This window comes from Pezoporus occidentalis, unplaced genomic scaffold (genome assembly GCF_034315485.1).
Source record: "Pezoporus occidentalis ecotype Australia unplaced genomic scaffold, CSIRO_AGI_Poc_V1 ctg279, whole genome shotgun sequence".
NCBI classification, from domain to species: Eukaryota; Metazoa; Chordata; class Aves; order Psittaciformes; family Psittacidae; genus Pezoporus; species Pezoporus occidentalis.
In genome coordinates this window covers 934,530-956,571 of record NW_026914708.1, presented here as the reverse complement: position 1 = coordinate 956,571, position 22,042 = coordinate 934,530, and the positions used below count along the sequence as shown (strand labels likewise).

The 22,042-nt window shown below is 57.4% G+C and overlaps 1 protein-coding gene across 8 annotated transcripts in view; it reads left to right on the top strand.

Annotated features, from left to right (window-relative positions):
* Nucleotides 1-22,042, top strand: part of STIM1 (stromal interaction molecule 1) — a 63,183-nt gene that overhangs the window by 2,968 nt on the left and 38,173 nt on the right. For 6 of the 8 annotated variants that reach the window (XM_062625274.1, XM_062625276.1, XM_062625272.1 and 3 more), the window contains exon 2: nucleotides 18,839-18,972. In XM_062625274.1, coding sequence (XP_062481258.1) covers nucleotides 18,839-18,972 — 134 coding nt within the window. The remainder of the gene's footprint in view (nucleotides 1-18,838; nucleotides 18,973-22,042) is intronic. The other 2 variants (XM_062625275.1, XM_062625278.1) reach the window with 1 other exon arrangement.

The window sequence follows — 22,042 nt, the reverse complement described above, 5'->3', positions numbered from 1 at the left end:
GCCCTACAGGCCCTTGTCCCAAGCCCCTCTCCAGGCTTCCTACAGCCCCTTCAGGCACTGGAGCTGCTCTCAGGTCTCCCCTGAGCAGGAAGCTCAGAGCTGGGAGCAGAAGTCCAGGGAAAACCAGACCTTCTCCTGGCTTAGGCTTGTTCAGAGCCAGACGTGGCTTTAACCCCTTCCTGCTCCATCAGATCTGAGGTCGGTTCCACTTCAGACGCACCGGAGCCGTTTGGCCAGGCCCGGAGAGCCAGCCCGGGGTGCGGTGTGGTTCAGAGCCATGGAGAGCAGCAGCCTGAGCCCAGCCCAGCTCAGAGCCCCCGGCCCTGGGGCACGCGTGTGCCGGTGCTGAGGCCCCGCAGGATGTGCTCACTCTCGCTCGGCCTCATTGTTTTCACCCGCTGCTGGTTATTTTTAGCCTGAATTTGTCTGGCTGCAGCTCCAGCCCCGGCTCTCCTGCACCCCCCCTCTAAAAGGGGCAAGAGAAGCTCCCTGTGGCCGTCAGTACAGGCACTACCTTTGGGTGCTGGGTTTATTCCCTTTCCAGTTCCTTGCTGTAGTCTGTCAGTTGCCCAAGTCTCACTGATTTAATGATGGACTCACAGCATGGCTGGGGTTGAGGGGACCTTAAAGCTCCTCCAGTCCTAACCCCTGGCACAGGCAGGGACCCCTTCCACTTGCTTCAAGCCCGTGTCCAGCCTGGCCTTGAACACTCCCGAGCTTTATTCTCCCTTCCAACACAAGCCATCCTGTGCTAATTCAATCTCGGTACAAACAGTGATCTCTCTCCATAGCCTGTTTCTCATTACATCACATTAACTGCTATCAAGCAGGTTGCTGCTATTAATTTTCCCTTGATTGCCTTCTGTGCAGAGCAGCGCGGGTGGACACTGAAATATTGCTGCTGCCTATTGCAGGGACCTCCCGGTGCGTTTGCACATCCAGGGAATGCTGCCTGCGAGGGGCTGGGCTTCGGATGGCCGGGATTCATCCTGCTTCCCTTAGTGGTGGTGCTTCCACTGCAGCTGTCTGCTTTGCTGCCTTCAGGCCTGTTCCATCTCTGTATGAGCAAGCATTCCCCTGAGCCTGGCTGCATTTGGGATTGAGATTGCTTTTAGTGATCCTGCACCCGTAGGGATGTGTCTGCCATGCTCTGCCTTGCTGGAGGCTGTCTGGGGTCTCATTTGGATGCCTCTTCTGGCTTCGTTTAGACAAATTTGGGATCCTGGTGTGAATTTTCTCTGTCTCCTGCAGCAGTTAAAAGATGGAATTGGGATAGCGTGGTGAGATTGACCCGTTCTGTGGCTGATGTGTGCCTGGGGGTGGGCAGGGGCAGGACCCTCAGTGCCTCAAAGCAGGGTTTGGCATTTACTTATACACCAAGGCACAGCAACGCCTCTTTCCCTTCCTCTCTTCTCCTCCTTCCCTGCCTTGATCCCTGCGTCGCATGGTTTCTGGGGTCACTGCTGTTGTTCAGGTGATGTTTAACACGTGGGATTCTTACCCCAGCCGGGGGGGGGGTGGTGGTTATAACAGGGTTATCAAAGTATTAAGATGATATTAACAGGAGAGCTGAGCGCACAAGCTCGGAGTTACTGTGTTTGCCTGTAGCGCTTGGAGCTCAAGCTGCATGTGCAAACAGAACATCAGTGCTTAAAATGAGGGTGCCGAAGGGGGCCACAACCACAACCTTTTACCCAGAGATTCATTTGAGAGGGGCAGAAGAATTCACTCCTAGGTGAGGATGCTGTGCCTGAGCAGCTGAGAGCTCCTGCACTCGTCATGCCAAGAGGAAGGGGTTTGTTGTGAGTTAATCCTCGGTTGCAAAACCTCCAGCTTGGCTGCTTTGGACCTTGAACTTGCAGCGAGATCTTTTGACATGAGCAGAATGGACTTAGGGGTGTCTGTGGGAAGCTGGATGTGGATCGCAAGTGGATGGTGGCTCCTTTATGCCAGTTTAAATGTTACCATTGCCAGGTGCTTCATGGATCGTTCCATTAGAGCATTTATTTGGTGGTGCTGAAGATTCCCTCACCCACATGATGCTAGAATTCACATTTGCCCTTTATTCCTTTGCCAGAGCCTCTGGTTTCACCCTCTGCAGTAAGATGCTTTTATGGGATGCCTCAAGAAAAAGCCTTATCAGTTGGAGGCAGAGGTCAGCATAAATCAGTGGTGGTGAGAAACAAGCAGCTGAGTGAGGTACCCTTAATCTGGCTGCTCCTTAAACTCCCAGTGCTGTGTAATGGAACCACTGCAGGATTCATTCCCTGTGTGCTGGGAGCCTCCGGATCCTCCTGCAGCCTGCCCAGGTCCTCAGCTGGAGGAGGACACCTCCCGCAGGAGCTGCTCTTTAACTCCGGTCAAGTCTTTCGAGGTACTCCTGCCACTGAGCAGAAGTTGCACATGTGAGCAGTGAGCAGCAGCGTCGGGCTGGGCAAGGGGGAAAGAGGAGGTTGGAGGATGCCTGGAAAGCGTGGCCAGGAAATAGTCCGTGTTCTCCAGCTTGACTGGAAACCGCCATGGATCGCGCAGCCTTTACTTCCTTTAGGAATGAGGCGCATTTTGAGGGCTCCTGGAATCCCAGGTTGTGAGGGACCTCAAGGATCATCTGCTCCAGCCTTTCGAGGCACAGCCCGACCCACACTGGATGCCCAGCACCCTGTGCAGCCCCATCTTAACAGTGTCCAGCCCTGGGGAGTCACCACTGCCCTGGGGACGTTATTCCAGTGGCTCCCTGTTTCCAGTGGGAATCTCCCAGGAGTGACTTGTGCCCATCACCCCTGGGCTTTCCCATGGGACTCCTTGTAGGAGGCTGAGCTGTGGGGCGCAGCCCTGCGCTCTGCACAGGGATCCGGTCACTCCGCTTGGTGCCCGGAGGTTCCTGGGGAAGAGCTGGGCCTCCCAGGCTGGAAACAGGCTGGATGTGGCCGTTGAGGCTTTTTGATGTCTCCATCACCAAATCCCATTTCCTCAGGGCCGCTGTGGTCCATGGCAGCCTGGAGCAGCTCCGGCTGTGCCATCTCCCACCGTGTGGAGTGAGGAGGAGCTCGGGTGCGGTCCTGGAATGGCCTCCCCCAGGGAAAACCAGGCAGGTCCATGGCGACTTCCCTCATGTCCTGCTTCAAACTGTGCCTTTTGGGTTGGCTTTCCTAAGGCGAGGCCGGGACATGTGGGGAGTCCCCGGCAGCAATCCTCCTGTCCATCCTTTCCTCCATGTGTGCTGAAGCCTCCTGGCATCCCTTGTGGGGTGGCCAGCAGTGTCTGTGGTGGTGGTGGTCTCCGAATGGAGGCAGTTTGCTTCTCTGCTGCTGGGTCTGTGGCTGGCTCAGGGTGTGGGGCGGTTCTGTCCTTGCTGAGTGCTGTCCCCTCCTGTTCCTCGGGCAGGGGACAGATGTCTGGTGCACGCTGTGCTTTAACCAGTGCTGCAGGGCAGCAGCCTTAGCATGCAGCAGCTTCAGTTCAAGACCTGCGTGGCTTGTGGTGAGGGAAGGGAAGGGAAGGTCATCCTGGTGTAATTCCGTGTGATCTGGGTGTAAAAAGGGGGGTGTACGAGCAGGGGATTGGGAAGCACCCCTTTGCCATGAGGTGATCCATCTGCTGCTAACAATCCTTCTGCTTGTCCAGCATGGAGGCTGATGGAAGCGGTGGCACTTGTCCCGGGGTAGTTGTCCAAGGCCAGGTTCGGTGCCAAGCTCAGTGACCCTTTTCCTCCCTTGAGCTGCACTTTGCTTTTGCCAGCTCTAATTGCACAGGCTATTAGTGTCGAAAAACCTGCTCAGCTCCTCATTTAGCTTTGCTTTTAACCCAGGCTACATGGGGAGAGGCACGCTCCCGAGCAGGCAGAGCAAGCTGGAGGCTGGGCAGCCCTGCTTCCTCCTGGGGCAGCTCTGGGCTCCGGCTGGAGGGACCCTCGGGTACCTGGAGGGGTTGTTTCCAGGGGTGCTCTGGCCATGCTGCAGGTTCCTGCTGTGACGGGATGGGGACAGGACCCCAACTGCTGCTGGGGTGAAGGTCTGCAGTGTGAGCTGGGAATCCCTCTGCTCCGCAATGGAAAAGGAAGATCTGATCACCTGTCTTTATGCCATAGTCAAGCACTATCAATAATGTGGGGTTTTTGGCCTCTTTGATGCTCTCCCCAATAACACAGTGGAGCCTTTGGATTCTTCTGTGTCCTCACCTCCTGCCCTGGGCGCTTCCCTGTGCTTCAGGAGCTAGGGAGATGTTTTATGTGGCCATCTCCTGCTGACCGTTGCTTGTGTGACCTGACCCAGGTGGGTCTCTGCAGGCTTTAATTGTTCCTTTATCTTCAATTTAATCAGCCCCATCACCCCTGTGTGACTGCTGAGGGTGCTGAGGCCCAAAGAAGCTGTGGCTGCCCCGTCCCTGGCAGTGCTCAAGGCCAGGTTGGACACAGGGGCTTGGAGCAAGCTGCTCCAGTGGCAGGGGTTGGAGCTGGAGAAGCTTTAGGGTCCCTTCCAACACAAACCATTCCATGATCCTATCATTCTGGGGTAAGGAAGTCGTTCAGATAACTGCATGTTTGTGTACGTGGATCATCTGTGCTTGTTTGCTTTATCTTTATGAAACGGTGTCGGGATGTTGGTTTGTTTGGATTATGGACCTATTTTTAAGTAACCCGTTTTTTCCACTTTGGAGAATGCATTCGCTCGTGTGCCAGGGCCTTTGCTGCCTGCATTTGGGAACCAGCAGGAACCGTGCCCTCTCTGCCTGGCAGGTACCTGGGTTATGAACCTTTGCTATGGGAGATGTCTGTGGGTCCAGAGGAGGGCACGGAGCTGCTGCGAGGGCTGGAGCAGCTCTGCCCTGGAGCCAGGCTGAGAGAGCTGGGCTGGGGCAGCCTGGAGAAGAGAAGGCTCCTGAAGGGGAGACCTGAGAGCAGCTCCAGTGCCTGAAGGGGCTGCAGGAAAGCTGGAGAGGGGCTTGGGACAAGGGATGTAGGGACAGGCCAAGGGGAATGGCTTTAAGCTCCCTTCAGCGCAACCCACTCTGTGATTCCATGACTCCAGAGTGCAGAGCAGGAGCAACCCGATAGGAAATGGTGATGTCTGTTTGCAAACACACACTCGTGCCACACGTTGGGCAAGAAAAGGAGCTATTTTGGGTAGCCGAGGGGTTCTGACATCGTTTTCCTCTGAAGGGCCGAGTCTTGAGCTCAGTTTAATTTATTCCTTCATGTTTTGAGCTCTGGTGCCTGGAAAGCTGCAGCTCCCAGTGGGTAGGAGCACAACGAGCATGGGAGCTGCAATAGTGCTCTGGGTCTGGAGTACAACTGAGCAGCCCTGCCCCTGTGCAGTGCAGCTTGGAAGGAGCTGCAGGGAGGGGAGACGTAACTGAGGATTAAAGCTGCTGAGCGATGCCTGCGCTCGGGGCCGTGCGGGTGCCAGCGCATGATGAACCTGTGAGGAAGCCGCAGGGAAAGCACTTGTGTTTGCCTTGATGCAGTCAGGCAGATGAAGGGGAAAAGCTCCTTTTTTGAGGGAGAAGCAGTTCCTGAAACCCTGTTTTCCAAGTCGCTGCGGTTATGGGTTCCTCAGGTGCGCTTTGCCTTCCAGCCTTGCGCTCTAAGCAGGTATCAAAGCGTGTTGTGTTGTGTTCTGTAGTGTGTTGTGTTGTGCTGGCCTGGAGGAGCTGCACTCGTTCTGCGGGAGCTCGGGGGTTCCAGTGCAGTGGGGATAACCCCAGCCCGCCCCTGAACCCTGGTGGGGTGGCTCTCAGCCCTCCCAGGGAAGAGCTTCTGCCTAAGAGCTCAGCTCAGCCTCCCCTGGGGCAGGTTCAAGCCATTCCCTTGGCCTGGCCCTACATCCCTTGTCCCAAGCCCCTCTCCAGGTTCCCTGCAGCCCCTTCGGGCACTGGAGCTGCTCTGAGGTCTCCCTGAAGTGTTTCTGTGAAAGTGGGTGCTTGAAGATCCTCCGTGAGCGCTGCAGAGGGGAGGCGGTGATCGGGGGTCCCCGTTGTTTCGGGTCTTTCTGGTCCCTGCGCAATGGACCAGCAATGTTTTACCTTGCTTTCGGAGCTGTGAAAGGATCGCTTGGCAGTGGCCCTGCCTTTTGCTCTGTGATTTGTGCAGCCTTGCCCGTCGGTCTGTGCGCTCCGCACAGGAGGACCTGGCTCCGTTCCTGCCCCGGAACGCCTCAGCCTGGCACACGGCAGCCTGGTGAAGCTCCCGAGGGCTCCGGGGGTGTGGGATCACGCGGGGCTCTGCTCAGAGACAGGTTCTGCCCTTCCAGGCTCCAGGTTCCCCCCAGGGGTGACCCGTAGTGGGACGCCACCGTGCTGGCACCGTGAGGGGGTTCCTCAGGGACATGATGAGGGTGGCAGCTTGGCGTGGCCCTCCTGCAGCTTGGACCTGCTTTGGGCACTCAATTAATCAAGCCCTGCCTGGAGCCCCTCTGGATAAAGGAGTTGCTGCTGCAGGAGGTGAGAAACTGGGGAGGGCGAAAATGAACTTGGACGATGCTGATGTGTTTGTGGGAGCAGTGACAGCAGCGCCCTGCGGGCAGGGGCACCGCTCCGTGACTCCTGCCTCGTCCCACCTCCAGCGCTGCGTGGGGAGGTTCCCTCTGGACCGCCCTGGTTCCTGAGGAGCTGGGCTCCCTGCCTTGTGGATAATCCGGTTTCCCTGGTTCCTGCTTGTTTTAACTTGTTGGGCCACTAAAACCAAAGGTGGAAAGGGACTTGTGGGGACAGCGAGGGCACCCCTGCCACGCTGCAGGAGGGGCTCTGTGGAGCTTGGCTCACAGCAGTGGCTGCAGGCAGGCAGTGGGAGATCTCTTGGCTTTAATCCCACCTCTGGGGTTTTTCCTCTTGGGAAGGGAGAAAAAAGGTTTGGTGCTTCTGTGCCTGGGTGAGGGTGGGTCTCAGCCCTTGGAGATGGTCGTTTAGAAGCTGTATTGAGCCGCATGGCTGTTCCTGTGCCGTCCTGGTGGCAGTGGGGATCTTCATGGAATCAGAGACTCATGGAATGCTTTGGGTTAGAGGGACCTTAAAGCTCCTCCAGCTCCAAACCCCTGCCACGGGCAGGGACCCCTTCCATAGAGCAGCTTGCTCCAAGCCCGTGTCCAACCTGGCTTTGAACACTGCCAGGGATGGGGCAGCCACAGCTTCTCTGGGCACCCTGTGCCAGCGCCTCAGCACCCTCCCAGGGAAGAGCTTCTGCCTAAGAGCTCAGCTCAGTCTCCCCTCGGGCAGGTCAAAGCCATTCCCCTTGGCCTGGCCCTCCATCCCTTTTCCGAAGCCCATCTCCAGCTTTCCTGCAGCCCCTTTAGCTCTTGGAAGACTCTTCCAAGCTCTCCCAGTCTTGAAGCAGGTGTTTCACCTGCCCATGTTGGATGCGGGAATTGCTCTCCAGATGTACCTGTTCCTTTCCATGGGCTAGGGAGGGAGCCGAAGCAGCGGGTGCTAGATGGGACTTGCGGTGAGGAATGGCATTGTCTGATACCACTGTGGAGCTCCACATGTGGAGCTCATCAGGAGACAGCTCCAAGCCCTCATCCTGCACCCTGGCCCCAGCTGCTGCTCCCTGCTTGCTTTAGCATCAGGCTCTGCAGCCGTCGTCCAACTGGTTTGATTTCCATCCCGTGGCTATTTTCAGCCCTGGGCCAGACAAGGTGAAGTGTCTGAGATGCTTTTGTGCTCCCTGTGGCTGTGCTGCATGGAGGGGTTCCCCTTCCCCTGCGGGCTCCCGCACCTCACCCCGGCCTGTCCTCTTCCATAGCCTCTGGCTGCTTTCGGGCCAGGTCTGTTTGCACCTGGGTCAGAGCCTTTGTAAGGACATCAGTGAGTCCCTGCACAGGCACCCTGGGCACGGAGACACCCAGATCCCACCACTGTCATCTCCCTGTTGTCCTACGAGGCTGAGGATGGGAGCACGGGGAGGACCAGGAACTTCGGTTGCACTTGACCTAGGTGGGCTCCGTGGAGGAGGAGCAGGAGAGAAGGCAGTGAGCAGGGGTAACCTGGGACAGAGGGCTGGGAAGAACGTGATGGAGTCCAACAAGGATGAGCGTCAGGTCTTGTACCTGGGAAAGCCCAGTCCCAAGCGCAGCCCAAGCTGGGGACTGGAAGCAGCTCCTGGAAAGGGACCTGGGGGTGCTGGAGGACCCCAGCTCCATCGCAGTGAGCAGTGAGCAGCTGAGCAAAGAAACCCAACGGGGTGCTGGGGAACATCCCCGGGGGCATCACCACAGGGATGAAGGTGCCCTTGTGCCACTGTGCTGGGCGCTGCTCAGGGCACCCCTGGAACATGGGCTCAGGTTGGGTCCTGCTGCACAGCAAAGCTGTGGCCGGGCTGGAGAGGGGCCAGAGAAGGGCCTCAAAGATGCTCCCAGGGCTGGGCAGCAGTGAGGAAAGGCTGAGAGAGCTGGGACTGCTCAGCTGGAGAAGAGAAGGCGCAGGGAGACCTGATCCATGTGCCAGGAGGTAAAGGGGGGCTGCAGGGAAGATGGAGGCTCCCTTTGGACAAGGAGTCCCATGGGAAAGCCCAGGGGTGATGGGCACAAGTTACTGCTGGGAGATTCCCACTGGGAACAAGCAGCCACTGGAATAATGTCCCCAGGGCAGTGGTGACTCCCCAGGGCTGGACCCTGTTAAGATGGGGCAGCACGGGGTGCTGGGCACCCAGTGTGGGTCAGGCTGTGCCTGGAGAGGTTGGAGCAGGTGTTCCCTGAGGCTCCTTCCCTTGGGATTGCAGGGTTCTATGATTGATTCTGGTGCAGCCTCACTGTAACTGCAGGGATGTGGCTGCACTGCTCCTGGTTCATGCCAAGAGCATCTGTACTGGGGCGAAAGTTGCCCAAGATGTGAGAGGAGGGGGATATTTCACCCCAGCTCTTCCTTATTCCAGCTGTAAATGTGTAAGTTGTTCGCTCTGGCAGTGGCACTTGTGATTCCTTTGGGACTGAGAGAAACTCACCCTGCTCTTCATTGGATCCCAGCCTGGTTTGGGTTGAAGGGACCTTACGGTTCCAGCCCCATGCCATGGGCAGGGACACCTTCCACCAGAGCAGCTTGCTTCCCCACTTCCAAGCCATTCCCCTTGGCCTGTCCCTCCATCCCTTGTCCCAAGCCCCTCTCCAGGTTTCCTGCAGCCCCTTCAGGCACTGGAGCTGCTCTCAGGTCTCCCCTTCAGGAGCCTTCTCTTCTCCAGGCTGCCCCAGCCCAGCTCTCTCAGCCTGGCTCCAGAGCAGAGCTGCTCCAGCTCTCGCAGCATCCCCATGGCCTCCTCTGGACCCGCTCCAGCAGCTCCACATGTCCAAAGTGTAAATGAACAGTTCCTGCTGTTACAAACCCATTTTACAGCCACCTTGTCTCCAGCCTGTCTCTTGGTTGCATGTGGATGAGGTGCGGGCTTGACCTGAGGTCTCCTTTTTCCACATCGGCCGCATTGTTCTGCTTTCCCCAAGCTCCTAATGAAGGGAAGTTGCCCAGTTTGAGGCAGAGGAGGCAGAATCACGGCCCCTTTCCCCTTAGTGCTGGTGCTGGAAGTGCTGCTCTCTGCCTGAGCAGACCACAGAGCACCTCTTCCTGTTTGATGAGGTACTAAATAAGGCTGAGAGCATCCGCGCTGCACTGCGGAAGCAGCTGTGTGTGTGTTGGGGTCTGGCAGAGAGCTTTCTGGTAGCCAGAGTTGTGCCTTTGGTGAGCACAGGCCTTTACCCTGAAGGTGGCTGATGGTGGTTGTGGATCCCAGTATCCCCAGCCCGCGGGGAGCTGGAACAGCCCGGAGCTGAGCTCCGAGGGGTTGGTTCCCTCTGACAGAGCCACGGGTTGCTCTCAGGTGGGTGCTGCTGCTCCGGGGTCCCTGCAGGGCCACGTGTGCCAGGAGAGCTGCAGGCATTGCCCCTCGGGGTTGGCTTGGACATACTGAGATGGGAGGTAATGTGTGATGCTCATGGTGAAGGGGGGAGCCTTGCCAGAGCTCTTGTCAAATACAAGCACTTGATAAACCAGAAGCTGTCTCCATGAGGCAGCCCAAGGGAAGAGCAGGCTCAGCTGCTGAGCGCAGCACATCCGTCACCTCATCCAGGACCATTTCAGGCTGGAGGCTGCGCAGAGGGGCTGCAGAGAGGCCGGGGTGCCCCGTGTCCCTCAGTGTGCCTGTGTATTGATGCAGAGGAGTTGTGTGTCTGGAGCAGGGGCATGAAGATGGGCACTGTGGTTCTCTTCTGCTTCTGGGGATGCTGTATGGAGCAGCCTGAGGAGCAGCTCCCCATGACCCAGCTTCAGGGTGCGCTGGAGCCCAGAACCCCCCCGTGTGCTGCGTGCACCCAGAGCGTGAGCAGCAGCTCAGGGAGGGGATCCTGCCCCTCTGCTGTGCTCTGGGGAGACCTGAGAGCAGCTCCAGTGCCTGAAGGGGCTGCAGGAAAGCTGGAGAGGGGCTTGGGACAAGGGATGTAGGGCCAGGCCAGGGGGAATGGCTTGGAAGGGGCTTGGAGCAAGGTGCCCCAGTGGAAGGTGTCGGTGCCCAAGGCAGGGCTGGAGCTGGAGGAGCTTTAGCGTCCCTTCAGTACAAATCGGGCTGGGATTCCTTCCCAAGTGCTGCCTGGAGCACGGACACCGATGGGGTTAAACCTTTAATGGGCCATTTCAGCAGGGCAGCTTGGCTGCAGCTGCCTGTAACACTGAGCACCGTGCCTCTGGTTTCCGCTGCTCCTCCAGCCCCACGTCCATGCAATCCTCACTCTTTACGTGGGAGAGCCGGCAGCCCCTCGCTGCTGGCTGTGGCGCAAGTACCACGTTGATGTCTCTATCAGGAGGACACCAGATGCGTGTTTCTGTTTGGATTTAACTATTTTTAAGCTGCCTTAAGCAGTGATGCTTTAATTCAGTCCCTTCAGGCTCGTGCAGCGATGGCAGTATTTTTATCTGTACTGTGGATACCACAGCTCCTATCTGCAGGCGGGAGGTTTATGTCATGCTCCCTCCCACGTGTGTTTTGATTTATTTTAAAAAGATAGTATTCCAAGACTAGTTTTTCTCATTTAGAAGCATGTGCCTTAAATAGCCTCCTGCGTGCTGGGGGCTGAGGGAGCCTATAATTACCTTACACAGAAATGAAGCGTTTCTGGATGCCGTTAGTGGGCACTTCAGTTGATTACTCACGTCAGCTCTAAACTATTACAGGCTGCTGTTTGCTTCAGCTTGAAGTGGATGCTCTGATGTCTTTTCCACACAGCAAAGGAACACAGCAGAGAACTTCAGAGGAACCAGAGAGTCGCAGACTGAAGGGACCTTAAAGCTCCTCCAGCTCCAACCCCTGCCACGGGCAGGGACCCCTTCCATAGAGCAGCTTGCTCCAAGCCCCTGTGTCCAACCTGGCCTTGAACACTGCCAGGGATGGGGCACCTCAGTGACCAGGATCTCACTGGTTTAAGAACACTGTTCTAACAGATGCTGTTGCTGTGAGGCGTGTGCAGCCCTAGGTCCAAGCTGCCATTGCCAGCGGGCACTGCTGAGGAAGGAGCAGGGTGATGTTGTTGAGATCATGTCCCCAGCCTCGATGACCACATCCGTCTCTTCCATGTGTAACTTGTGATTCAGCAGCCTGTGAGCTGCACTGCAGCACCCACACAGGCGGGGAGGGATGGGACAGGGAGGGAAAATGCTTTCTGTGGTCCCAACCCAAATGTAAGCTCCGCTGGGAATCATGCCATAGCCAGCGCTGGCTATGGCATCGCAGCAGTGGGTGCTGAGTGATGCAGGGCTCTCCTCAATTGTGAACCCTTCTGTGTGGAGGCTTTATGGGATGCTGAGGAACAAGTTGGTTGTACGCAAGTGTTTGCCCTCCTTGTGCAGCTCTGCCCAGCCGAGCACCCATGGTGCTCTGGAAGCGCTCGTTCTGGGACTAGAGCTCGGCATTCCCCAAACCAGGCTCTCCCATTCCCTTCCCAAGCCAACTGTGACTTATCCTGCTCACTGGAACTCCATGGGGCCAGTTTCTTACCGAGTCAGTAGTTATGAAAAAATCCTGTTTGTTCAGTTGAAATAATCTGAATGGGTCAAACTCGGCTCCAGCCTCTGGCCTTGTGCCTGTGGTGGCTTTGAATGGTGCATTCCATCCTTGGAACATGGAGGTGATGGAGATGGATGGATCACGTCGAGTCAGTCCTGGCACTCGCTGCAAGCTCAGGAGCTGGTCATTAGATAACCCACAGCACAGGCTGCAGGCACAGGGTGCCCAGAGAAGCTGTGGCTGCCCCGACCCTGGCAGTGCTCAAGGCCAGGTTGGACACAGGGGCTTGGAGCAAGCTGCTCCAGTGGCAGGGGTTGGAAGCTTTAAGGTCATTGCCAACCCAAACCAGTGTGGTTCCATGATCTGACACTGACCCTATGGCACGTGTGTGGAAAAGGTTCACCATGCCCTGGTGCAGTGCATGTACACACGTGTGTGGGAATGCTGTGACATGGAGGAGACATGGTGGTGCTGCTCAAGTCTCCTGGGGAGGGGAAAGGGGGATTCCTTTGTTCTGATGGTCTGAGTCACCTGTGAGCTGTAGGACTTGGGGACCCCTCGGGCAGGTTCAAGCCATTCCCCTTGTCCCAAGCCCCTCTCCACCTTTCCTGCAGCCCCTTCAGGCACTGGAGCTGCTCTCAGCTCTCCCCTTCAGGAGCCTTCTCTCCTCCAGGCTGCCCCAGCCCAGCTCTCAGCCTGCCTCCGGAGCAGAGCTGATTCATCCAGTCTGTGCTTTCTGCCTTTTAGCAATTTCTTTCACATAAAAATAACAGCCGTTAGCTCCTGGTGAGCCGTGCATCTCCATGCACCGCAGCCGCGCCGTGGGCTGGGGCTGACTCACATCTGCTGCGGGATTTGGGATTGACGTTGATTTCTTCCCAGCCCTCCCTGGGTTTGTGTCTTCCAAGGCACCTGTGAGGCTGGGTTTGGCCGTGCTGTGGTCTCCTGGTCTCTTCGTAGCGCAGCAGGGTTGATCCCAGGTCCTGCAGAGCAAAGGCTGGTGCCAGCGGTCACACACTGCATGGAGGAGGCCCTCAGTGCCGTGGGTTAGTGGTGGCCTTGGCAGTGCTGCGGAGCGGTTGCACCGGATCTTAAAGATCTTTTCCAGCCTGGTTGATTCTGGGACTCTGTGATTTGATGCACTTAGGACAATGTGTGTGTGGTGTGAGCAGAGCAGCCAGTGCATGCTCCCAGGTCCCGGGCGGCTGCATCCGCACTGCTCAAGACGAGGATGGGGTTGGATCTGGTGTGGGAAAGAGCTAAATCTCTCTAGAAGGGGGCACCTCGGGGGTGGGAAAGGCTTGGTGTTGCCTTGGGTTGTGTGGCCAGTGCTGCTGGGTCTGAGCTGCACATTGCCAGAGGTGAATGAACTGGTGAAAGTTCCCTGTCTCCAGTGAAGTTGCTTTTGAAGCACATCAGCTGTTAATGGCTGCCCCATCCCTGGCAGTGCCCAAGGCCAGGCTGGACACAGGGGCTTGGAGCAAGCTGCTCTATGGAAGGGGTCCCTGCCCATGGCAGCAGTTGGGACTGGAGGAGCTTTAAGGTCCCTTCAACCCAAACCAGGCTGGGATTCTATGAAGGGTCAGTGGCATGGAGTGAAGACATTCCTAAAGTCAAATCTGGCCAACTTTCACTGTTTGGTGCAGGTTTAATGGCTCAGGTTTGTTCAGCACGAGGGAAGGAGTGTGCAAGGTGGAATCAGTTACATGCTTCGTTTATTATCATGGAGTAACCCGATCTCAAGTTATTTCAGCTCCTTGGATCCTTTTCCTGCCTGTGGGATATTTTGGCTGCTGGTGCTCATCTTGTGAAGGAGCTGATGTATTTCCTGGCTGACCCTGGGCAAACCCTCCTCGCTCCCAGGGTGGTACTGGAACAACTTCTCTATCTTATTTAGACAGCCCAGCAGAAGCGTTCCCCAGTGCTGGGCCTGAGGGGGGCAAACAGGAACTTCTCAGGAAGGAAGTGGGTGACGTTGGCACTTTGAGGGCAGAGCACCCAAGCGAGGGTGCTGAGAGCTGGTCTGGGGAGGCCTGAGAGCAGCAGGGGGGGGACGACATAGAACTTGTACCTCCCCACCCCAACAGGGCAAGCAACAGGGGCTTGTGGTGGAGGGGGCATTGAAGCAAGGGTGAAGCTCTTCCCTGGGAGGGTGCTGAGGCACTGGCACAGGGTGCCCAGAGAAGCTGTGGCTGCCCCATCCCTGGCAGTGCTCAAGGCCAGGTTGGACACAGGGGCTTGGAGCAAGCTGCTCTATGGAAGGGGTCCCTGCCCGTGGCAGGGGTTGGAGCTGGAGGAGCTTTAAGGTCCCTTCAGCCCAACCCATTCCATGATTAAAAAGGGCTTTGCTGCTGGTTGTGGGAAGAATGAGGATGCTTGGAAGCGATGGGATGAAGCGTTGCTGGTGGCCAGGCAGTACGCTGGTGCATGGAGGAGATGAAGGCACTGATCGCAGCCGGTGCTGAGGTCTGACTGCAGTGCATAACCTGAGCAGGAGCCTCCATGGGTCACCGTGGGCTTTCTCCTGGGGCTGTCACGGTGATCCTGCAGGATCAGGGCATTGCCAGGAGCGATAGGTGCCACCAGCACAGCGGGCAGGCAGATCTGCCCCGAGTTCTGCACAGCCTCCTCTGAGCCCTGCTGTTAGGTGCTTTGGGAAGGTTTCTGGGAGCACCTTGCAGCAGAGGCCCCCAGGCGTGTTCCTGTCTTCAGGGGTGTATCAGAGATGCCGTGGTCTGACCTGGGCTGTATTTACATGTTTGCTAGACGGTTTAATCTGAGGTGGGTGCAGGGGGGTTGTTTGCATCCTGGAAGTGTTTTATCAAAGGGAAATGTGTGTCTTTGAACTCCTGCCGGTGCTGATGTGGTGGGTGAAGGTGTCTGGTTGGGTTACTGGTGAGGAAGCCTCAGAAGCTCTTTGCAGAGTGGAAAAGCGGTGACTTGAGGGAATTCCCCTTTACCTGCCTGCTGCAGACCCCACTGTGATCATATCCAGCCTGGAACAGGCTGCCCCATCCCTGGCGCTGCTCAAGGCCAGGTTGGATGGGGCTTGGAGCAAGCTGCTCCAGTGGAAGGGGTCCCTGCCCGTGCCAGGGGGCTGGAGCTGAATCAGCTTTAAGGTCCCTTCATCCCAACTATTCCATGATGCTATGATTGATTCCATGTCACTCCAGCTTTGCCTATGTGCCTATTGATGGTCTCAGAGGTGGTGGCACCTTCAGCAGCTGTTTGCAGGAGATTGCCTAGGTGATTGCAGAGCTTTTGTGTGTGGATGGAACCCCGAGGGGTGAAGGTGGGTCCATGTGAATGGGGAACGATGGCAGGAGAAGGGCTGTGCAGATGGCATGTGCTGATAGTGCCCGGGTCCTCATCAGGACACCCCAGGGGAGGGCAGATGTCCTTTTGTTCTGAAGGGAAGGATGGACCGCAGCTATTAAGAGATGATGGTGGGGTTTACAGGCCTGGAGGCACCAACCAGCAGGATGAAGAAACAAAAGAGTCCTGATGACTCAGTAGGTGGGGTGGGAGGGTGGAGGAGAGCTGATGGTGTCAGCTCCTGAGGGGCCCTGAAGTCCCGGTGTGGTCTGACACCTAAGGAGCAAGTTGGGACAGGTGATGAGCACCAGAGAAGCAATTGTCTCCTTCCAGGAGCTGCTGTAGCAAACATCTGTGCTGTGCTCGGGCTTTCTGGAGGAGGAGGAGCATCCTTCACACCAGTGTCACACACACAGCACAAGGCTTGCGCTTGCAGGGGCCAGGGGTTGTGTTGGAAGGGCCTGATGTGGGGTGTTACTGTGTGTGTGTGAGGCGCAGGGCAGGACTTGCTGGCCACTGAGCCCACATTAACATTATCAACCCAAGAGGGGACCTGGCACTTGAACAGGCTTTTTTGTGATGCTGGCCCTGGTCTTTGTTTCTTCATTTGGGGGATGTTACAACTGCATCCTGTGTTCCCCTGGAGATAACAGGGTGGCCCCTGCTGCCTGGAGCACCCTCAGGGCCATTCTGGTATCAGGGCAGGGGCTTCTGCTGATTCAGTCCCTTACAGGGGCTTTTCCTGGCCTTGATGCAAACACATTCCTCGCTGTTTACTCACTCCGTGGCTGTGAGCTGTAGGCTTGGTTATCAACACGTGCAGCCATGGCTTTAGTGCTCCTTCTGCTGCCTTGTATCACAAATCCCCGCCGGTTGTCCTTGTGGTTGCATGAAACCTGGTGAGATCACCTCAACCCATGTGCCTTGTGGCCTGAACGCTGGGTGGACGCTGGGATGGATGTGGTTTGGGGTTACATGGCTACAAGGGTGTTAACATGAAGAAACCACTCATGTTTTATCATAACATGACGTTTCCTGCTCAGAATTTGACCCTTGCCAGAGCGTTGCTGTAATAATAAGCACAGGCCTAGAACAAGATGATCACGGAGTATTTTGGGAGGTATGTTTTAGCCTGATTTCATTGTGCCTTGTGAAGCCCGGCCCAAAGGCAGGATAAATACCACGAGCATCCCGTGTTCCTGCTCTGTGCCCTTGAGATCAGCATGAGAAATCACTGCGGAAAGGCCCAGCCCAATGTGCTGAGCTGATCTCGCCATGCTTGTGCGGGGTAGGAGAGGGAAACCAAACCTGTGCACACCAGTGCTGGGCAGCCAGTGATGCTTCAAGTAACTCTGCCGAGTTCCCCTGCTTGCCAATTGAAAGCATTACACAGGCAGAAAACGCCTTCACGCTGCGGGTGCCATGGACCGCACCGGGCAGTGCCGTGAGCCACTCTTCCACCACCGGCTGCGTCCAGAGGTGTGATGGAAGAGCAGAGGCTTCCTGGCACGCCTGAGCAAGGGAAACCCTGCCTTCACCTTCCTGCAGCCCTGCCTTGTCCCTGCCTTCTCCTTCGGTCCCTGCTTGCTGCTGTTCCAGCTGGTTTCCCCTCATTCCACGAGTCCAGGTGTCATTACCTCCCGCAGTGTCCGATGGAGAGCTGGGCTGGCTGGAAGCGTAGATGGGTGCCATGGGCTAGTGGTGGCCTTGGCAGTGCTGGGACAGTGCTTGCACTGGATGAGCTTAAAGGTCTTTTCCACCCGGGCTGATTTTGTGATTCTAAGTGACACAGGGGGAGCGTTCTCAGCTCCCGCATGGCTTTGGGTCAGTGGTTTCTAGGGCTGCTGGGCTCTCCCGGCCGTACAGACAGGCACGAATCAGTGTGGAGTGAACTTCCTGAGGTCTGTGAATCATGGAATCAGGCAGTTCTCTGGCCCCGCTCCAGCACCTCAATGTCTCTGTTGGAGTGAGGTCCCCGGAGCTGAACTCAGGATTCGAGGTGCGGCCCCACCAGTGCCCAGTGCAGGGGCACAATCCCTGCCCTGGCCCTGCTGCCGCACTGGTGCTGATCCAGGCCGGGATGCTGGGGGCTTCCTGGGCACAGGCTGCTCGTGTTCAGCTCCATCACTCAGCACCCCCGGGTCCCGTTCTGTGAGCAGCCTTTCAGCCACAATCCCTCAAGCCAGGAGGGGTGCAGGGGGCTGTTGTAGCCCAAGGGCAGGACAGTGTTTCCATGGCAAATGTTCCCTCAAAGATAAATGTCTCCCAGATGCCTTATCAGTGGCGCCTGTCATTGGCAAACAGCCGACACCCGGGACAGTTCTTGATCCTCCTTGATCCCTGATGTAGCCTCTGTGAATCACAAGGGGGTTTCTTGTTGTGTGTTACCCAAGGAGCTTTGGGGGGTGTTTTCACTTCCTGGCTCCTGGCTGTTGGCTCTGCATCCCTGCTCTGCCGTTGCACTGGGTCACACCTCACCCGTGGCAATGTCGTAGGAAGGATGTGATCACCTTGGTGCTTACATGGACTCGGGCATGTGGCAGGATTTGAAGTGTGAGAAATGAAATGTGGAAGGAAGCCAGAAAATTCCGTTTCTAACAGGAGGCGGGAGACTTCTTCCATTGACGTTGTATAAACACGGAGCTCTCGCTCTCACAGCGTCCCCACGGATGCTGTGCCAGCACTAACAGCGTCCAGGGAGAAGTGCACTTCATGACATGGGAGGTAAATTCGAGGTGCACCCCCCCTTACCTCCTCCAGGGCATCGATGGACGTGGTGTGCGCAGGAGCAGCCCGGCAGGGACCTGCCCTCGGAGCACCAAGCGCTGAAGGGGTTGAGCTGGAAGCTCAGCCTTGTGGGGCCGTGCTCAGCCTTGTGGGGCCGTGCTCAGCCTCGTGGGGCCATGTGGGGCCATGCTCAGCCGTGTGGGGCCGTGCTCAGCCTTGTGGGGCCGTGTGGGGCCGTGCTCAGCCTCGTGGGGCCATGTGGGGCCATGCTCAGCCGTGTGGGGCCGTGCTCAGCCTCGTGGGGCCGTGTGGGGCCGTGCTCAGCCTTGTGGGGCCGTGCTCAGCCTCGTGGGGCCGTGTGGGGCCGTGCTCAGCCTCGTGGGGCCGTGCTCAGCCTTGTGGGGCCGTGCTCAGCCTTGTGGGGCCGTGCTCAGCCTCTTGGGGCCGTGTGGGGCCGTGCTCAGCCTCGTGGGGCCATGCTCAGCCTCGTGGGGCCGTGCTCAGCCTCGTGGGGCCGTGCTCAGCCGTGTGGGGCCGTGCTCAGCCTCGTGGGGCCGTGCTCAGCCTCGTGGGGCCGTGTGGGGCCGTGCTCAGCCTCGTGGGGCCGTGCTCAGCCTCGTGGGGCCGTGCTCAGCCTCGTGGGGCCGTGCTCAGCCTTGTGGGGCCGTGCTCAGCCTCGTGGGGCCGTGCTCAGCCCTTTGTGGCAGGGGCTGTGCGGGCCTCTGGCCGCTGCAGAGCCCCCGGCCGTGCTGAGCGTGGGGCTGCTCCAGCCCAGGCAGCCGGGCGGGCTGGCTTTGGTGCCTGACGCGGGGTTCTGTTCCTCAGCAGAGTTCTGCCGCATCGACAAGCCCCTGTGCCACGATGAGGACGAGCAGCTCAGCTTCGAGGCCGTGCGCAACATCCACAAGCAGATGGATGACGATGCCAACGGCAACGTGGACGTGGAGGAGAGCGATGAGGTACGTGCTCCGGGCTGCGCTGCCTGCCCCAGCTCTGCTCCTGGAGGGCTGTTCTCAGGGTAGTGCCTGCACTTGAGGAGTGAGGATTGAGGCTGCTGGCTCTGGGCTCTTCCCTGGCAGAGGCAGCAGTGTGCCGTCTTGAGCCGTTTCTGATCCGAGCAGTGTAGTTCAGAACTGTGATCTCTCGTGTGGGGCTTTGCCTCAGTGCTGGGGGTTTCTCAACACAATCTTCCTGCACACAAGGTATAGAATCATAGAATGGTTTAGGTTCGAAGGGACCTTAAAGCTCATCCAGCCCCAAGCCCCTGTGTCCAACCTGGCCTTGAACACTGCCAGCGATGGGGCAGCCACAGCTTCTCTGGGCACCCTGTGCCAGCGCCTCAGCACCCCCCCCAGGGAAGAGCTTCTGCCTAAGAGCTCATCTCAGTCTCCCCTGGGGCAGGTTAAAGCCATTCCCTTGGCCTGGCCCTACATCCCTTGTCCCAAGCCCCTCTCCAGCTTTCCTGCAGCCCCTTTAGGCACTGGAGCTGCTCTCAGGTCTCCCCTTCAGGAGCCTTCTCTTCTCCAGGCTGCCCCAGCCCAGCTCTCTCAGCCTGGCTCCAGAGCAGAGCTGCTCCAGCCCTCGCAGCATCTCCATGGCCTCCCCTGGCCTCGCTCCAGCAGCTCCACGTCCCTCTTGTGTTTATTCTTGGCCCTGGTGGGGAGTGAGCCAGGAGCTGCTGAGCCCGGGCTGGTGCTGAGCTGGTTCCCTCTCCAGAGGAGGGTGGTGGTTGACAGCCACCGGTGCCGCTTTGGAGCTCTGCTGGATGTGCCCTCGGCACCCCAGGCCTTGGCCTGATGGGGACAGTGCTGCACAGCCTGTGTGGCTTGTGGGAGGCTGACAGCATCTCCGTGGGGTCAGGAAGGTACAAAATCATGTCCTGCTGCTCCTGGGCCAAAAGGCTCCTGTTTTCCCCCATGACTGAAGGCACAGGGCAGCCGGCACCGCGCTGTCCGTGAGGACCACACAGCATCCCGTCCATGAGGAAGCCTTCCCCAGGGCATGTTGTTCCTGCTTCCCACATAAGGAAACCACCTTCCAGGAGGGAGAATCCCCCACCCAGGCCGCTGCAGCAGTTGAGTTATGGGGCAAATGAAGCTGTCACAAGGGCGCTTTGGGTTCTGGGATGGTGCCAGTCTCCAGGGCTGCTCCAGACCCAGCAGCCTGGAGCTCAGCACCCTGCAGAGCTGCTCCCAGGGCTGCCTGCTCCAAGGTTCCATTCCATTCCCTCTGCCTAAATCCCACTTCATGGAGCAATTACACCAAATGAAAGGCTTTCAGTTGCAGTCCCTTAAGTTTGGTGTTTCCTCTGGAGGCAGCTCCGGGCTCCACATGGTTTGGGAGCTGCAGCTCCACTGCTCCCACTGACTCCTGGGACAGCCCCAGGGAAATCCGCTGGCTCCAGGCATCCTGCTCACCCCTTACTGGAGTGAGGATAATCAAGTGTTAGGGCTGGGCACTAATGAGCAGTTCTATGTCTCTCTCAGTGCACCCATTGAGGGCTATTGCACAAGCTCTAACAGGATTAACTCCTCGAAGCTGTTGTACCCTCAGGTCCTTTTATGTCCGGATATTTCCACTGTGTGAGTAATAAAATCTGTTCCTCTAAAAGGCTTCAGAAGGCCCTGGTGCCATTGCAGTCAGTGCTCAAACCCCTCAGAGATGGCTCAGACCATGCCCAGGCCCTGTGCATCGCTTGTCTTGGACCTAGCAGCTCTCCTCCAGTATCGCTGTGTGCATTATTGTGGAACCCCAGCCTGGTTTGGGTTGAAGGGACCTCAAAGCTCCTCCATTCCCAACCCCTGCCACGGGCAGGGACCCCTTCCATAGAGCAGCTTGCTCCAAGCCCCTGTGTCCAACCTGGCCTTGAGCACTGCCAGGGATGGGGCAGCCACAGCTTCTCTGGGCACCCTGTGCCAGCGCCTCAGCACCCTCCCAGGGAAGAGCTTCTGCCTAAGAGCTCAGCTCAATCTCCCCTCGGGCAGGTTATGTTTAATCTTCATGCACCCCTCTTTCACCGGGCAGAGCTCCCACCTTGGGAGTGGGTGTAAAGGGTGGGATTTCACCCTTGATTTCCATAAACCTTTTGGAGAACCATGCAGACAGTGACTTGGGAAGCAGTGTGCTGTGGCACAGCGCTGGTGCCACCACAGCAGCAGGGGTGGGGAGCAGTGGCTGTGTCCCTTCAGTGTAGGATTATGTGCTTGGGATTGACTTGTTATTTGTCAGTATGTGGATCTGCAACAGAACAAAGATCTTAACATAGCTCCAGAACACAATGTAAGGGACTGATCTTGCCCAGGTGTTGAGCTGGGTTGGGTGAGCTGCCTCTTGCCCAGATGTTGAGCTGGGTTGGGTGAGTTGATTCTTGCCCAGATGTTGAGCTGGGTTGGATGAGCTGCCTCTGGCCCGGATGTTGAGCTGGGTTGGGTGAGTTGATTCTTGCCCAGATGTTGAGCTGGGTTGGGTGAGCTGCCTCTTGCCCAGATGTTGAGCTGGGTTGGGTGAGCTGCCTCTCGCCCAGATGTTGAGCTGGGTTGGATGAGTTGATTCTTGCCCAGATGTTGAGCTGGGTTGGATGAGTTGCCTCTCACCCAGATGTTGAGCTGGGTTGGGTGAGTTGATTCTTGCCCAGATGTTGAGCTGGGTTGGATGAGTTGCCTCTCGCCCAGATGTTGAGCTGGGTTGGGTGAGTTGATTCTTGCCCAGATGTTGAGCTGGGTTGGATGAGTTGCCTCTCGCCCAGATGTTGAGCTGGGTTGGATGAGTTGCCTCTCACCCAGATGTTGAGCTTGATGGGTTGGGTGAGTTGATTTGGGTGAGTTGATTCTTGCCCAGATGTTGAGCTGGGTTGGGTGAGTTGATTCTTGCCCAGATGTTGAGCTGGGTTGGGTGAGTTGCCTCTCGCCCAGATGTTGAGCTGGGTTGGGTGAGTTGATTCTTGCCCAGATGTTGAGCTGGGTTGGATGAGCTGCCTCTTGCCCAGATGTTGAGCTGGGTTGAGCTGGGTTGGGTGAGCCCAGATGTTGA